The sequence below is a fragment of the Orcinus orca genome, chromosome 1 (genome assembly GCF_937001465.1).
Source record: "Orcinus orca chromosome 1, mOrcOrc1.1, whole genome shotgun sequence".
Taxonomy (NCBI): Eukaryota; Metazoa; Chordata; class Mammalia; order Artiodactyla; family Delphinidae; genus Orcinus; species Orcinus orca.
This window is the reverse complement of record NC_064559.1, coordinates 56579775-56598160: the sequence shown is the minus strand read 5'-3', so window position 1 is coordinate 56598160 and position 18386 is coordinate 56579775. Positions and strand designations below refer to the sequence as shown.

Genomic DNA, 18386 nt, shown 5'->3' with positions numbered 1-18386 from the left:
TAAGCTTTATTTAGAAACTGTACATAAGAAATAAAATAATATTAACATTTTTGTGTGATGGCCATTGTAAAATTTAATTGTCATAACAACATGTGAGGGAAACATTTTAATTATTACCTTATTTTTTTTTGCAGAAGATGAGACAGAGGCTTTATGAGATTAAGTAACTTGGTCACTTGGCCAGGAACTGATAGAGCCAGGGTTTAAACCAAGGCCATCTGACTTCTGAGTGTATACTTTTAGAGACTGTACCCAATTAAATTTTGATTACGTGCTAAGTTTAAAATTAATCAAACCAGTTAGAAAATAAATGGATTGGCATTCTTTGGTGTATTTCCAGCAGAATTTGAAAGTGAGAGTATAGATGGGCATCCAAGTGATTGTTCAGTGACTTCAAACCCAGGGGCACCGTGCCCTGGGAGAAAAGCTGATAGATTTGTAGATGAGAAGACCAACAATAAGAGCTGAGAGGAGAAAGCAAGATGATTGTAATCTGAAATGTGTGAGAAGAGCAGCCTAAGCCTAATTATTGAGAGGCTCCAGTTAAAATGTTAAGGCAGATCTGAACAGGTCATTCTCTTTCTGGTGTTTCCAAAGTGGAGATAGCAATCTTCTCTGTCCCTCTCCAGCTGGCATTTTCATGGGTTTTGGTCTCATAATGTGTAGAAATACCGCAGAAGATTTTCTTACATATCACAAATTGATGCGGATTTTTAAAGCTTTATTTAGTATTTTAAATACCCTAACACTGTTTTATAGCACCCACATCAATGCTTTGAATAGATTGCTCGTTTTGCTAGATACCCGAAAAGCGAGGGGGAAATTTTTCATTTCTTGCTGTATTAATTTTCTGACTAGTTGATTTTTGCCAAGTATTACTTCTTAATTTGTCATAAAATAATTCAGGGAAAATAATACCATATACATTTGGAAAATGGGTCTCTTTACAGCTCCCTAACAAGAAGTGGAGTTCTAATGATGGTAATTCCAGACCTTTTGGAGGGTTAGTTGGGAAGAGAATTTTGGCTTCAGGGTTTTATGTTTGTCAGATCACTTTGTTCCCAGGGATCTGCCCTGATGCTTGATGTGTGAACCAGAATGAAGTATTGATACAGCAAGCAGAGTATAATTACTAGATTTGTTTTAAGTATACAGCTTTGTTTGTACTGAGTAACATGGGCCATTACTACTAGGAAGAAAGAATTTCCATGAATCACTTTTATCTGATCCTAATTTTGGGGAGTACAGTCTACATATACATTAAAGTATATATATATATATATATAATATAAAACACATCATTATTAGAAAGCAGTTTGATCATTTGTAGAGTGATTCAGAGATGTGCCTGTTTTGATAATAAATTCTGCTTCAGTTCTTAATTTGTGCTTTCTGGCTTGCAGCAAACACTACATAGTGAGAAGTTGGAAGTGTTAAGTACCATACCTCATAGCATGAGTGATTGACAGGTACCTTTCCTTGTGTTATTTTCTTGAGGAAAATGTTTCCAAGCCATGGAGTACTGAAAAAAGAAAATCACCTAGGGCTCTTCTCACAGAATAAGCAATTTTCTAATATGATTTGATATCCCTAAAGTAGATAGATAGTAGAACCTGAACTGTTAATTATTTGGGGGCTGATATAATTGTATGTTAGACCATTCTGAGGGTCTTTTGCTGAATTTATGTAGCACTTATTTTTGCCTTCACCCTAGCAAGTTGTTAAATAGTTTTATTTAGAAAGGAGCTTAAGTCACTGACTTTAAGTTGCCTAGATGTAAAATCACGAGTTTTAGATGTCTTAATAATTTTTCTTAATGGACGTCATTTTTCTCCATCCTGAAAATGAGCAAAAGTTAGTGGGGTGATCCAAAGTCTGAATAATATATATTTCTTAAATTAACTAATTAATTGTTTATTTTTGGCTGCATTGGGTCTTTGTTGTTGCACATGGCTTTCTCTAGTTGCGGTGATTGGGGGCTACTCTTCGTTGTGGTGCGCAGCCTTCTCATTGTGGTGGCTTTTCTTGTTGCGGAGCATGGGCTCTAGGTGCATGGGCTTCAGTAGTTGTGGCACGTGGTCTCAGTAGTTGTGGCTCACGGGCTCTAGAGCGCAGGCTTAGTAGTTGTGGTGCTTGGGCTTAGTTGCTCCGCGGCATGTGGGATCTTCCTGGACCAGGGCTTGAACCTGTGTTGGCTGGCTGCATTGGCAGGCGGATTCTTAACCACTGCACCACCAGGGAAGCCCCTGCATAATATTTTACAAGCAGTTTTTGAACTTACTCATTTGTCTTCTTTGAGTTTTCATATAAGGCAGTAGAAAGGTAACTCTCTTTTACCTTAGAAAAACAGGATATATTTATACAAAATACTTTCATTGTTCTCTGATAGTTGTTTCAAGTGACAATTGGTAAAGAGTTATCGGCATCATCAGGTGCTTTGGAGAATGAGAAATTGGAAGCTTCTATCTTCTCTGAGCTTTTGGACTGGAACTTGTAATTAGGACAGAATTTTCAGTGTCTTCCATTGCTAGCTTTCGCTGGCACCCAGTGGTGGGGGGTGGTGGCACTCCAGAGGTATGTATATAATACTATTACCTTTTTAGCATCGTATCTTAAGAACTACTTTTTTCATATTAGCAATGAAAACGTACATTGCTTTCTGTGAAAAGTTTTTCTAAGTTTATTCTAGATGTCTTGGGGCTCTTTTTTTTTTTTTGCGTTACGCGGGCCTCTCACTGTTGTGGTCTCTCCCGTTGCGGAGCACAGGCTCCGGACGCGCAGGCTCAGCGGCCATGGCTCACGGGCCCAGCTGCTCCGTGGCATGTGGGATCTTCCCAGACCGGGGCACGAACCCGTGTCCCCTGCATTAGCAGGCGGACTCTCAACCACTGTGCCACCAGGGAAGCCCAGGGCTCATTTTCAAATGAACTTTTAAATGTGAAATAATTACAGACTCACAGGAAGTTAAAATAATAGTATAGAGAGGCCCCATGTACACTTCCCCCAGCTTCCCCCAATAGTAACATCTTACATAACTATAGTATAATGTACAAACTAGGAAATTGACATTGGTACAATCGATAGACCTCTACTGGAGCTCTTTTTGAATCCTTTTGTAAATCATAGTATGCTTCTATAATATAATAATAATTTCTTAATTAATTGTTTTTCCAATGGCAAAAGATCTTTACTTAGCTTTATTTAACTTAAGGTGACTAATCAAGATAGTTATGGACAAAGGGGCTACGAGGTCCTAGCAGAGGAGAGAGTTCCAGGTTGTTCAAATGTAGTAGTTTGGTTTTTTTTAAACTGAAATATATTTGACATATAACATTGTGTAAACTTAAGGTATACAACATGTTGATTTGATACATTTATATATTGTAATATGATTGCCATTGTAGCAGTAGTTAATACCTCTGTCATGTCATATAATTATCAATTATTTCTTCTTGAGGTTGGAATAATTAAGATCTAGTCTCTTAGAAAGTTTGATTATATACAGTGTTGTTGTCTGTATTCACTATACTGTGTGTTAGATCTCTAGGACTTATTTACTACTAGTTGCAAGTCTGTACTCTTAAACAACATCTCTCCTGTTCCCCCACTCCCCAGTAAACACCAGTTTACTCTTTGTTTTTACAAGTTTGACATTTTTAGATTCCACATGTAAGTAATATCATACAGTTTTATGTCTCTGTCTGGCTTATCTCACTTAGCATAATGTCCTCAAGATTCACTTTTGTTGTTGCAAATGGTGGGGTGTCCTTTTTTCTCATGGTTGAATAATATTCCACTGTATATACCACACCATCTTTATGTATTCATTTACTGCCGGGCCCTTAGGGTGTTTCCATATCATGGCTGTTGCAAGTAATGCTGCGATAAACATGAGAGTGCAGTTATCTCTTTGATATCCTGTTTTCATTTCCTTCGGGTATATACCCAGAAGTGGAATTGCTGGATCATATGGTAGATCTATTTTTAACTTTTTGAGCAATCTTCATATTGTTTTCCATAGTGGCTATAACAATTTACATTCTTGATTTACTTTAAGAAAAATAACTTCTTAATTTATTGGTTTAAGAAATTTTGATTTCTAACCCGACTGTTAAGTTATTAGAAGAGATAAGGTATTTTAACTGTATCCTATGCCAATTATCAATTTATTGCCTCTTGGTTCCAAATCTACCCTCTTACTTGATCTGCATTAGTGCAACTTTATGCTTCTTTGCAGCAAGCACAATATTAAATTGTGCCAGTAGAGGGTGCTGGAGAGATACCGCAGGAGGGAGGGACTCTTCTTGGTTCTGGTGTGCTGTGATTGTTCTTGCTCTTGCTACAAGATTCTGGGACATCCAGTGCTGCTGTGCTCCAGCTGTGCACACAGTGCATGCATTCCCCCTGTGAACTCATAGTCCTGGTCCTGGCTCAGTGAGATCTTCCTGCAGCCCTCCAGATACAGACACTGTGGGCCTCAGGCTTTGTACCACTCTGCCTCTGAGCTGCCTCCGGGAGTCCTGATTTCCTTTGTTCACCTGCCAGCCACCCTTGGCTACCTGCACCCTAGAGGGTTGTTTCCTGTTTGCTTGTGGTCCAACTTTGCCTGGGCAGTCCAGAAAACTTCTTTGTCATCCACTGGGCTGCAGTCATATCTTCTACAGTGAGGTCAGAATACCAGCTTTAGGGGGAGGATCTTCTTTCCAAGTTTGCTCTTCTTTGGGGTACTCTTCCTCAGCCTTAGGTTGTTCTTTAGAATTCTCTTTATAGTCACTCTCCTATTACAGAGAAAAAATTTTTATAATAAACTTTTCCTGTTCAAATTATTTCTGTGCTCTCTCTCCTATTCGGACCTAAACTGACAGTATCTAATTGAACTAGTATCTAATGAAATTAACCAGTCCCACAGATAAATTTTCTGATACCTTTCTGGGGGAAAAAAGTGTTTATTTTAGATAGTCTTCTTAACTGATAGTCTTTTAATTGTCATAATAATGGCAAGGATAATAACCACTATTTAATGATTTCTACCATATGTTAACATCCATCCCAAGTGTTTATTGCATAGTGTTTTTCATATTAAAGCAAGGAATCCTATAAATTATCTTTTTATTTACTTTTTTTTTTTGGCAGAGGGAGGAAACTAAAGCATGTTATTTTGCCTGCTAAGAAATAGCTAAGAAGAGGCAACATGAGGATTTGAATGCAGGGCTTTTTGCTAGTCTTCCTAAAGTCTTTGTATTTGTCTCTTTTGTATGACTTTTTTTGGGGTAGGGACAAGGGGAGGTATTAAGTATCTATAGATATGATATAATTCTTTTATATCACTAGTAAACACTGCTTAGTTACTAATATTTTGGTCTTATTTATAATGGCAGCATAGTTTTTTTTTCTTTTTAAAGATCTTGGCTGATTTGAAGGGAAGTGGGAGGAATGACTACATAAAATCTTATTTTTATTTAGTAGGACTTTAGGCAGTTAATTAACAAAAGTGAAATAACAGGGGGTGCAGGTTCGATCCCTGGTCGGGGAACTAAGATCCCACATGCTGTGCAACCAAAAAAAAAAAAAAAGCAAGTCAACAAAAGTTAAATAAGTCTTACGTGTGAATATTGTATTTGTGCTTTAAATATTAATTTGATTTTTTTCTATTTTTAATATATTTTAATAAGTTTACCCATCCTCTTTATTCTCGTATTATTTTTAAATTATTCTTTATCTGTTTTCTTTAAGGTTTATATATTTAGGTAAATTATTCCATTGTACCATAGGAAATTGTTATGCTTTTGATAATTGATCAAAGCTTTATATGGCTTGATTCAACTGTTTTAAATGGAATCGAGCTTCTGAGGAATCCATATTATTTTACCCACAGATGATATTGTTTTGTATTAATTTTTTTTTTTTTTTACTTAAAATGTAAATACCAAAATAGGGCTGTACAGAAAAGAGTTAACATAGGAGGACTGACACTACCATTCCTAAAAGGCCTGCTTATAAGGTTGGTTCTTGACTGGCATTTGGAAACTTGGCTTTCGGGAGGGTTTCCACCATTCCCAGAACTGAGAATAGTGGCTCACCGTGCCTAAACTTTTAGCACAAGCAATGTGGTTTGTGCTGAACACCAGCTTTCCTTCAGGAGTCTGGATTTTTGGTACATGCTAGGCAGAGGATGCCTATGTGACCAGCCCTGAGAAGAACTGAATCTCTATAAGCGTGTTGCATATGTGACATGTGACATTTCATCTTTATTTTTCCATGAATTAACCCTAAAGCCATGCAAGATATGCAGAATTTTGGGTGTCTGTATGGATGCTAACTTGGTGTTAAAAGCTGTTTAAATCTCTGTTTTGAGTAGAGACTCACTGGGCAGTATGGAAGGCCAAATTTCTTTTCTAAATAATAGTGGCAGTTGTAATAATAATTTATAATCGACAACAGCTCTAGAATTTATGGTGTACTTTCCCTGTGAGTTTTTTCATTTCAGCTTTACATTAACATAGTCAACCTATAAGCAAGTAATATTTGTGTTCCAGATGTGGAAAGTGAGACTTTAAAGTGTGTGACTTGTCCAGGATCACACAGGGAATTTATAATCTTTTCTACTGATAGGCTAGGGAGGTGGCAGAGTATAATGTGTAAAAGACTCTGCAGTTTTGGAGTCATAGTCACGGGCTTAACAGCTTTGTGGTTTGGACAAATCACTTCTACTTTCCGGAAACGAGTTTTATTATTTGTTATATGGAGGTTGTTTAGAAATGTAAATGCAACAATATAGTAATGTCTGACAAAGCATTCAATAAACAGCTGCTATAATTAATATGATAATTATTATTAATATGATAACACCATCATCCCATTCTTAGGAGGTTTGATTTCAAATTTTGGGTCAAGTTAGCTATTTGCTATATTATAAATAATGTTGGGTGTGTCTTCTCTCTGCTTTGTTAACATTCTGTACTTACGGCTATCGTAGAACTTACCGTACAGGTTGTAATTGTCCGTTTACTTATTTTCCTCCCCTACTAGACTGTGACATCCTTGAGAAAATAAATGTAATAGCAGTTTGCTTTCTACATTATTTATGGAGTTAATAAGAGAAGATAGAACGCTTTGAACTCCCCAATGAAACACTTAATATTTGCAATAGGTGCTTGTGGTGCTAATAATATCTATCTAATTTCTGACATGTTATTCATAATAGACCTTGCTTGTCTCTATAGGAAACCTTATGTGCTTTAATGAAATATAATTTTGGAAATGACTAATACAGCTTGATAGAAAAAAATTACTCAGTTTTAGTGCTGGAAGAATCCTTAGAGTTCATGTATTGTTACCTCTCCCATTTTCTAGAAGAGGAAGCAGAGGCCCAAGGGGGTTAGGTGCTTTCTCTAGGGTCGCACTGTTGGTTGGTGGCAGGATTTTTTATTTATAACCCAGGAAAAAAGCAGTACATCAAAGATCATCAAAATAAGGTGATGTGTGTTCCCATTTGAGGAAAACCTAAATTTCCTTTTGCAGTGGAGTTTAAGATAGGACATTATATTAGGAAATTGTACCCATTTTGCCACTTAACCTGTGAGTGCTTGACAAACAATATAAAACTTTAAATTTTCAAAACGAGCAAAAGAAAGGTAGGGAGGGTGCATACTAAACTCTTAGTATTGGTTCCAAAGGGTCTGAGATTAGAGAGAGAAAGGAGAAATTATTTTTTCCCTATACACTTTGGTATTCATTAGCTTTTTACAATGAGTATATATAATAGTTTTGTAACTTAAAAACCATAATATAGAAAATAGTATTTTAAAACCCATGAGAGGTGCAAGCTGAAGCAAAGAATAGGGAATGTGAGAGAAGTCTTCTGTCCTCACTGACCCGACTTTTTTTTTTTTTTTTTTTTTTGCGGTACGCGAGCCTAGCACCGCCGTGGCCTCTCCCGTTGCGGAGCACAGGCTCCGGACGCGCAGGCCCAGTGGCCATGGCCCACGGGCCCAGCCGCTCCGCGGCACGCAGGATCCTCCCGGACCGGGGCACGAACCCGCGTCCCCCTCATCGGCAGGCAGACTCCCAACCACTGTGCCACCAGGGAAGCCCTGACCCGACTTTTAAGTTGAGAGAACTAAATTTTATATCTGAAAAAGAATTAGCTCTTTTATTCTTATAAGGAATTTAAGGCAAACTTAGAAGAAATAGTACAATAAAGTACATGATTAATTAGCATTTAATTTGTATAGACAGTGTTTATTATAGGAGTTCATAGCAGTTTAAAGGAATCGTATTAAAATTATGAATATTAGATTATAATAATTTCTATTTTAGTAAGTTATATTTTGTTCACTGGTACAATAATATGTTTGGAATTTCCTCAGAACTTACTGACTTTATCTTTGTTATATACTTGATCTTTTTGGATGCCTTGAGCAAGGTATCCTCAAATATTCACAGGAAGTATTATATATATGTTTTTACTATTTACTAAGCTCATATTTGGACAGGACTAATCTCTTGTCTTGTTTATGGAAAAAAAAAGCCATGCTACTACAAAACTAAACCTTTGAAAAGCAAGGATCAGATTAAGTATTGACTGCTCAGCTGCTGCTATTTTGAAACTTAAAAAATGGTATATTTAATTTGTTTATAGTCTTGTATAAAATGCTCCATAGCATACTTTTAAATTTTGGAAAGCTACAATAAAAACACTGTTTTCTAGTAAGTGTGGGTATGCATTGTTGGCAGAGAGAGGCACACTGTGGACAGATCACATTGTCTCTCAAGTACAAGACCTACTTAATAGCCACATAAATTTGAGTAAAATAACTTTTCTGGACTTTACGTTTCTTACCTATAAAGAAGAAATAACAATAATATCCTAACAAATATTAAAAAATGTTCGAATTAGCTGAATTTTAGAGTTTATGAAAATCCTTTACAAACAAAGTGGTAGTGTTGATGGGATTCTTAAAGCTTCCCTAGCATTAGGAAGCACAGAATAAAGTAGTTAATAGTATACAGTATGTTGGGTAATATCTTCACTAATATAATAGCATTTTTAGTAATGAGTTTCATATAACTTTTTTTTTTTTTTTTCAAACTGAGGATATAGTATTTCAAACTGAAGATATAGGCTACTCAGTGAACATGACTGTTGAGGGCCAGGGTGACTGTTTCTATTAATCTGGCTTGATGCAAAGAGAGAGTACAGTGTCTTATTCTAATTTTTAAAAAAATTTTCTTTCTTTTAATTTAACTAGGTTAGTTGATCTTGACCAATATGTTTGGAGTAACTCTAAAGCAAATACAATCTCATTTTTACCCAGAAACTAATTTATATGTCTCTACTGTATTTTGTTTCAGTTAACAATTTATGGCTATTTTTATCACAGTTTCTGATCATTGGTAATCTTTTACATGCAAAAATAAAGATCTGGGAATTTAGGTAACTTATTTCTATGTGATTTTATTATGTATCTTAATGAATTCTTATTTATGATGTTTCTCTAAAAAATGAAAGCTATTTGTCAGTACAGAGCTCAGATTGTATCGTTACTATTGAGACTTTTGCTCACTGGGCTTCTATATATTCTTGATACCTTATTTCTCCTTTTTTTTCCCTCCCCAATATTTTCAGATGTTTTGGAATGTTATTAAGCCCAGGTCGAAACGTGAAGAACAGTGACATGCATTTACTGGATATGGTAATGAAAATCTTAAGCACCTTAACCAAGTATAGATGATAGTTATTTTATATTTTTAAAGTATTTTCTATTTTAAAATTTTGTCATTTTGTCAAAATTGTTTCTAACTTTCAGCTATCAATTACTATGATAGTAGTAATTTAATTTGGAACCCCAAACTTAAAATTACTTATGAGGGAGAGATTTAGGAAAACTTTCATAAAAAAAGCATATGCAAGTGGGAAACAAATAAAAAGATAATGTAATGAAAATATCCATCTATTCATCTCTTTGGCTTCTTAGGAATGTGTCTCTTCTTTGAGCCAAAATAACAAATACATGATTATAACAGGCACAATGTTATAAGTGAATATGGTGCCTTTCATTTTTTTAAATGCAATATTATTAATTTGAGTACCGTGATGGATGCTTTGGTTTTCTTTAAAGCGTTTCCCTTTCTGAATTTTTCCTTCTTGATTACCTTTCATTAGCAAAGTATATTTACTTTAGGAGTGGTACTTATTTAAGGAATGCCCTTGAAGGTTAATATGTATTTAAGAGTTGGTATTTGATGTAAAAATAGCAAGCCATCTTAACTTTTAAACAGAAATACCTGCTAATATTGCAGTTAATGAAAACATTTACTTTGTGGTTTAGAAATGTTATAGGAAATAGTTATCTTAGTATAAGTATAAAGTTTTTTACTTAACTGAGATTTTTTTAGGTAGCACTACATGTTTTCTTCCTTTCAGCTGTATTTTGCAAATGTCAGTTAAATACCACAAATTATATCAACTTTTTCTTTGAGTTATTTCATGGTAACATCACATGGATTTTCTACTGGTAGTAGAATGGTTTATTCAGCCTTTTTGAGGACCTAATTTTGTGCCAGGTATTGTGTGAAGTGCTGGTGTTATAGACATGGTAAAACAGTTCTTACCATCTGTGGGTTCATAATCTTGTGATGGAAAAAGATCTTTTAAGTATGTAATGACAGCAGTGGGTTAAGTGCTCTCATAGAGTTGGTACAATGAGCCACAGAAATACAGAGGAAGCACTGCATGGGTAGGTAAGGTAAGGACAACCAGTTACTTTAAATGTGAAAATGAATTAGGTATTGGTTCATCTCTCTTCCCTCGCTCTTTACAGCATATCAGTTATGCAAGTGGTTTTACTTAAGGCAGGACATAGCATTTTGGAGCCCTGAAAATTCCGTGAGGAGGTAGTTTCAGGGACATTAAATACTTATAAGCTCCTAGATCCTAATTAGAATGATTTTTCAGAGTTTAAAAGATTAAGGTGAATCACTGGCAAAGATTTTTCTATGAAACCTAAGTTTAGATTATAGAGTTACAGACCTGGCATGAACTTCTGAACCCCTTAGTCTTAGTGTCTTGCTTGTGGTGCAGCCCTCCACCTTTAAGAGTCCATATTGATATCAAAGGACTTGTCAGCACTGAAGCTCCTGGAAAGAGCGGCGGGCTTACCTGTGCCACAAATAGTTGGTCAAGTTGGAGGGTTTATATGTACAATTATGAGCAGTTGTGATTTGTTATTACCAGTGCTATTAATCTTCATGCTATCTTTAATACGCGGTTATTGAGTTTAGCTACATTACATCTAATAAAAAGGAACTTGTTACCTTATAATGAAGACTATGGGACAGTTCTGGTTATTACAGGTTATACCTTTGTAATCACCTGAAATCATATTCCTTGTAACTTTGCCTAATTAGTCTTAGTTCTGCCCTCTAGAGCCAGATGTTAATACTTTTTCTTCTATGACATCCAAATACGTGTACACTTTGAAAACAAATTTCACCTTGCACTTTATTCTGACAAACTTTAAAAAGTGTTTAATTATATTTAATTTCAGAATTTGTGAGACTTTTCTATTTGACTTGAATAATTTTTAAGCAATGCTGACTTTCTTCCCTGAATGCTAAATAAGCCAGATGAACTGAGACTTTTCTATAAATTTATAAATTTTGTTTAATATAAAATCTACATGAAAGAGAAAGTTATACTTATAAATGAAATATATTTTTTAGTCAAATAGCCAAATTACTTATATATATATTATACATAGTCTGTAAATAAAATCATATATAAATAAAATTAGTTAGGTTTTTTTGTGGGTACAGATAACAGACTCTCAGTTTTCTCCCAGTAGTGAGTGAGAAGAGTTTGGTGAAGATACTTGTAGTAGGAATAAGGAAATGAGAATTTTTGATTCATAGCCATTGATACCTAGGAAAAGCCTAACAGGAATGTACCAAAAAGCTGAAAACTAGGTAGAGTCAGATTTCATGGAACTGGAGCACAACTTAAAGTCCTATACAGCAGAAACTAACACAACATTGTAAAGCAATTATACTCCAGTAAAGATGTTAAAAAAAAAAATCAAGTCACAGAAGACTAAAAACAATGTAATACCATTTTTAGAAAAACTCAGAAGCAGGTAAAATAAAATTATATTAAAAAAAAAAAAGTCCTAGAGACGCCACAGAAAGTTTGTGGATCTTCACAATTAACTATTTATTGACATTAGGCTAGTAGCTGGACTCACAGAAATAAAATTTACATTGTAATCCAATATACTTGTAATCTTTATGTGTAAAAAAAACTAAAGTAAAATTTTTATGAAACAGTTCTTAACCCTTACATGTGTGATGAAATCTGCAATTTTTTTCCTCTACTTGACTAAAAAGTCTGGTCACAATCCACTAAATTGATTTTATGATCCACAAATGGCTCACAAACTGGTGTTTGGAAATCATTAGCCTGTCAGCTCCATAAAGTCAGGACCATTTTGTTTTGTTTTCCTTGCTGGATACTCACAGGTATAGAGCATGACTCACAGTAGGCTCATATTTGTTTAATGAATGGATGGATTAGCATGAACTTACATTTTTTATTTTTATTTTTTTGTGTTATCTCCTCCTTCTGATGCCATCTGTGTGCTTTACCCTGCTGTCTGCCTACTTGACCTCATAGCTTCAGCTTACTCATAACTTGACAGTAGTTCACTCATGGCTTAGTATGAATTAGCATGATTCTTCAGCTTATGTTTCCATTGCAAAGTGTCATATTCTCATTATATTTCCCAGTTTATTTTCTTAAGAAGAGGGCATCTGGTGTTTCCAGCCTGGCCTAGTTTGGGCAGATGCTTTTGTCATCCAGGTGTCCTTTACCTGATGTCCCTGATCTTGTCAGCCTTCCTGGGGGAGCCAGGGCATGCAGAGGAGTCAGGAAAGAAGTCTAGAGCAAGGATTGTGACAGTATCTTCATAAGGGGATGGGAGCAAGCCAGGCTATGTAATAGAAATGTCTAGTTCAATATCAAAAATGACTTGATAAAGAGAAACTTCTATTGAGGGCTTTTGATGTGTAAGACAGTATTATTGTGGTTGTATGTTGTGAGGACTAAAAAGAAATAAAAATATGCTTAATTTGGTTAGGCTGTTTTGGTTACAAGAAACAAAGACTCACTTAGAGCACCTTAAAGGCAAAAGAGGTTATTGATCTTCATGAAATTGTACCTAAACCTGCAAAGTGGTCTCTATCTGGTCTCTTCCTGTCTGCCTCTCCTGCCATGGGCTTACTCTTTCTGTGAGACTCTTTATTGCTGCCCCTGTTCTCTCAACCTCTGGTGCTGCGCCCCCCCTTCTGTCTTTCTGCACCTTCTCCTCTCTCCCTCTCCCTGCCTCCCTTCTTTCCTTCTCTTCCTTCTTTCTCCCACTCCTCCCCCTCTCCTCCCCTTCTCCCTCCTTGCCCTTTTCTCTCCCTCCCTGCCTCTTCTCTGCCCTTCTTTTTCCTCCCCTTCAACTTGCCTCCTTTGTATCTGCCTTTGTTTTTTGACTACAGGATTAATTATTTTTAAGGATTTTTTCGGTGTTTGTTTTCTCCATTTCTCTCTTACCACTTAGCAGTTTCCTAGTACTCTGCTGTTCTTTATATATTTTTCCCTACATTAAATTCTGTTATAACTTCGTTTTGTATGTGGCCTGACATCACCTGACTTCTTATCAAAACCTTTCAGCCCCACTGCTAACTGCCCACTTTCCTTGGTATTTGTTAATTGAAAGAAAGAATTTGACTGGTCTAGCTCATTTTTTTGGACTCAAGCATAGCACGAGCTCTTGTCCAGAAATGGACTGCACTTTTTTGGGTCAGGTGCTCATTCTTGTTCTGAACGTCTAATTAGACAGTAGAGAGAGAGGATAGGCACATGGAAGGGAGTGAGGGAGAGAGTGAAAGATATGAATATATAAATGTGTTGGAGGTACTGAGTGGGTTTCCTTTACATGGCCCTGAGTGTATTTCACCTCTGGAATTCAGGGTCCCTGCACTTAAGCTATACAATCTGATTAGTGAAATATCACGAGTACACTAGAAAAATATACATAGTAATTGCCAAATGACTACAATAATTTCATAGGGATTCAGAGAAGCATCTGTGTGGGGGAAATATTGAAAAAAAAGTTTTTTCTCTTTTATTTTTAGTCTGACCCTTTTCACACTCTCCATTTATAATATAAGGAAATCGGTACAGAAAATTGAAAGTATTGTGGATAATACTCTTTTGCACGTGCACATATTTGTATGCGTGTGCTGTTCTCCCACGGGACAACCTCTAAGCTCCCCCACACTACACACACACACACACACACACACACACAAACTACGTGTTGCCTTGCTTTCAAGGCCACATATAGTTGTGGAGTTGCTGCTTTAGCGAGAGTCAAGAGCTGGCTTGGTAAAAGTCTTAAGGAGTGGAGGAAATGAAGAGGAAGAGGAGAAGGAGAGAACAGAAGGAGGATAAGTATGAGGGTAGAGGGAGATAGTTAATTACCTTGAGTGCTGATTACAAACCAGTATTAGTCTCCTAATATTGATTTATGATTGTTAGAAAGTGTACCTATATCTGGCATATAGGCAATAAAAGTATTAACTTTAAAGGTATTCATTGTGATAAAGTACATTAATATTTTAAGAATATATTAAAAATTAGAACATTAGAAGAAAAATCCTAACCTATTTTCCTGTGATTAGCTATTAATTCAGTTTAACTATCTTCAGTGAGATCCGTAATACAGTTTTAATAGAAACTTCCTATATCCTGTATGTGTAGGTATGTGAGATTTTGACAACCAGCCTAAGATAAAGTTAAATATAGCTTCATACCAGTATTATGTTTTTGTGAGTCAGCATGTAAGGGCATACCTCCTTTTATCCAAGAGTATGTGTCTCTAAATAGAAACTCTGGAGAAAGCTGTAGGAGAATTTAATATTTAAAGAAATGCTTCTGTGGGATGAAAAAAATTTACAAAGAAAATAAGTCCCCTGTTTGTGAGTTCAAATTTTAATAAATTGGATTGCTTAAAGTAAGATATAATTTAAAATGATGATTTTTTGATGTATATATTCTCAGTGATTCCTGTTTGAACTTTTATAGGAATCCATGGGAAAGAGCTATGATGGGAGAGCTTATGTTATCACCGGCATGTGGAACCCCAATGCACCAATATTTCTGGCACTTAATGAAGAAACCCCAAAAGGTGAATTTTCTTAAAAAATTCCTTATTATTTATTTTAAAGTTTACATTATGGACAATTTTGTTTTGCCATGTTTAAAAAAATTCTGGTGCTCACTTTAAATGGAATTATTCTTGTTTTCATGCTTTATACATCTATGGGGAAAACCTCCACTATTCAAAAGAAAGCCCCCCGATGATATGTGGATTAATTTTATTACATTATGTTAAGAAAGTATTTGGGCTTTGTGTTTCATATGTCATTATAGAGTTGTTTTATTTAAGGTCGAAATGATGGAAGAATATGAAAGAAATGATGAAGCAAATTCTGGAATTTTTGCATCTCTGATAACTATATTTTAACTTTTTTTCTCTATATTACAGATTACTTATATCTTTTCATTTCCTATTATTCATTCCAGTCTTTTGACCTTCGGGAACTTAGTAATGTATATTTAGGATTTCATTTGTGGCAAATACTTTTTTCCAAGTTGTTTACCTTTTCATTTTGTTTAATATGTTAGTGTTGAACAGAATTTATAGATGGTAAGTAGGCTCATTTGTCATTTTTCCTATTGTATTTATTTTTATTCCTACTTTATCCAGATATCTGTTAATTGCCCATGTGGTTTTTTTTTTCCCCTCCACCATCTGCCTTTAAACTAAAATTTAGTTTTATCTCATGAGTTATAATCTTCTACTAAATGCTTTACTATGATTCAACCAATAATTTATATTGAGAAAATAATGGATCAGCTTGTTTGATCTTTAGTTTTATATTATTTACTTTATACCCACAATAGACTTTTGCTTAAAGACGGGAGCATTAGTGAATACTGATATGGAAATATAATATATTAATGAAGAACATTAAATGATAATTATTTTTGAATTTCCTTAATAAAAGTATTTACCAGTTCCATAAATTGCATGCATTTGATCATACATCAAGCTATTTCAAACTGAGGGCTAAAAGAGAGAAAAGTAATGATGATTATGTAAAATTTAGCTTTTCATATATTAGGAATAAATAATTTTTACACCACAGTTTGTTATTTCTGGATACAGGCTTGTGAATACCAGTCTGTGAACTTCTTCCTTATAATCATTCAGAAAATCAACGTGAAAATGGAAAAAATAAGCCAGTTGATAATTTTGAAGTAAAATATAGAAATTTCAAATAATAACTTATAAAAGCACTTTTTACCTGTTCTTAATGTAACACATAGTTCAGTTTCATTTTGTATTTTAATACCTATTTGGTCCTCAATTAAAAATAATATATTTCAGGGACTTCCCTGATGGTCCAGTGGTTAAGGCTTCTCCTTCCAATGCAGGGGTTGCAGGTTCGATCCCTGGTTGGGGAAGTAAGATCCCACATGTCATGCAGTGTGGCCCAAAAATAATAATAATAGTAAAAAAATAAAAATTATGTATTTTAAAAAATACATATTTTAAAATTTATTTGTTCAATGAAAAGAAACTACATAGTACTATATTGCAATAATATTCTAATGCAAAAGATAATGTGTTTTAAATTTAAAATCATTTCATATGCCACACAAAAATGTTGACCTAATTTCTTACATTTTTAAATGGTGTTCTTGAAATTATAAATTACTCAGAGGAGTCATGAATCAAAACTACAAAAGTTGAAGCCCTGAGAGATGAAACGTCTTGGATCTTTTCACTACGTCAAGTTGTATATTGTATTCTGCGTTTTGTTATTTTCCCTAACCCCTCTACTTTATTCCCCTGAGACTTTATAAGGTCCTTAGGTCAAGTACAATGTCTAGAGAATCCTAATTCCTCTTGAATTGGCAGATAGAATGCTTGTATTTAGTACAAATGTAATACATTTTTTGTTGAGTTTAATGATATTAATAGGAGTGTAGTTGATGAGTATAAATGTTGTATAATGGTTAAAAAGACAGTATTTAAGGTTTCTTCTAATGGTGGGCTTGGTTATTTGAACTTTCCTTTAACTGAGAACTGAAAATGGTAGACAATATAAATTTTAAAAATATTTTAAAAACAATGAAGAGGGGTTTCCCTGGTGGCACAGTGGTTGAGAGTCTGCCTGCCGATGTAGGGGACATGGGTTCGTGCCCCGGTCCAGGAGGATCCCACATGCCGCGGAGCGGCTGGGCCCGTGAGCCATGGCCGCTGAGCCTGCGCCAAAAAAAAAAAAAAAATGAAGAAGTGACAAAATGATATGGAATAAACAAACCAGAGTTTCAAAAATCCCAGTGAATTTCAAGCAGGGTAAATAGAATAAAATGAAATCCATATTTCAACCTATCATAGTGAAACTGAAGAAAAGGAATAGACACTGGTCTAGAAAGTCTAGATTCAAATTAGAGGAAGTCTATGGTGAAGAAAACATTTTAAATAGTAACTGAAATTTTGACTGATAACAGTATACTGTTGTCTAAAAGCACTTGCCAGGACTCTGATATATATTTTATGTATATAAAATATATATACATACTATAAATATGTAGTGTGTATATATACTCTCTATATGTAGAGAGAGTATATATGTGTATGTGTACTCTATATGTTATATATAGAGAGAGTATATATAGCGTATTTTATATGTTATATATAGAGTATATATATATGAAAATTACACATTAGAGCTTTGGTCAATGATTTTCCTGATCTTTAATATGTATTATGGACAGTGAGGGTACTGACAAATCTCTGGGGACTTCCCTTAAAGCATACAACATTGAAATATTAATAACATTTTCCCAAACAAATTTAACATAATGAAGGTTGAGCATCTCTTCTGATTTGACAGTCCTTCCCATGCAACTCATCAAACAGACCTAATAATTTCTAGTATCTCTTTTTATAAAATGAAAGGGCAGATCTTTGTGATTTTCCAGGTTTTTTTTTTAAACCTGAAAGATAGTGTAAAAGACATTCTGAAATTTCTATTTTATTTTTTTTTTATATTAAGGGCCTGATTTTGAGAAGGAGAAATTAAAGTTGTCAGAGGAGATTTGGACATTTGATTAAGGTGGGATCAGGAGTGTTGAGAAACATACTTGGGAAACTTGGTTACCTATTTAATCTAAGTGACAATAAAACATTTAAAATTAAACATAGCAGGTAACAGGAGTATAAAGACCCTTAATCCAGGCTTCCCTGGTGGCGCAGTGGTTGAGA

At 34.9% G+C, this 18386-nt stretch overlaps 1 protein-coding gene across 10 annotated transcripts in view; it reads left to right on the top strand.

Annotated features, from left to right (window-relative positions):
* RABGAP1L (RAB GTPase activating protein 1 like) overlaps nt 1–18386 on the top strand; it is a 684401-nt gene that overhangs the window by 95919 nt on the left and 570096 nt on the right. For all 10 annotated transcript variants that reach the window (XR_007479508.1, XM_033428113.2, XM_033428114.2 and 7 more), the window contains 2 exons: nt 9629–9695; nt 15131–15233. Coding sequence is in view for 9 of the 10 variants with exons in the window: in XM_033428113.2 (XP_033284004.1) it covers nt 9629–9695; nt 15131–15233 (170 nt within the window). In the remaining variant the exon portion in view is untranslated. The remainder of the gene's footprint in view (nt 1–9628; nt 9696–15130; nt 15234–18386) is intronic.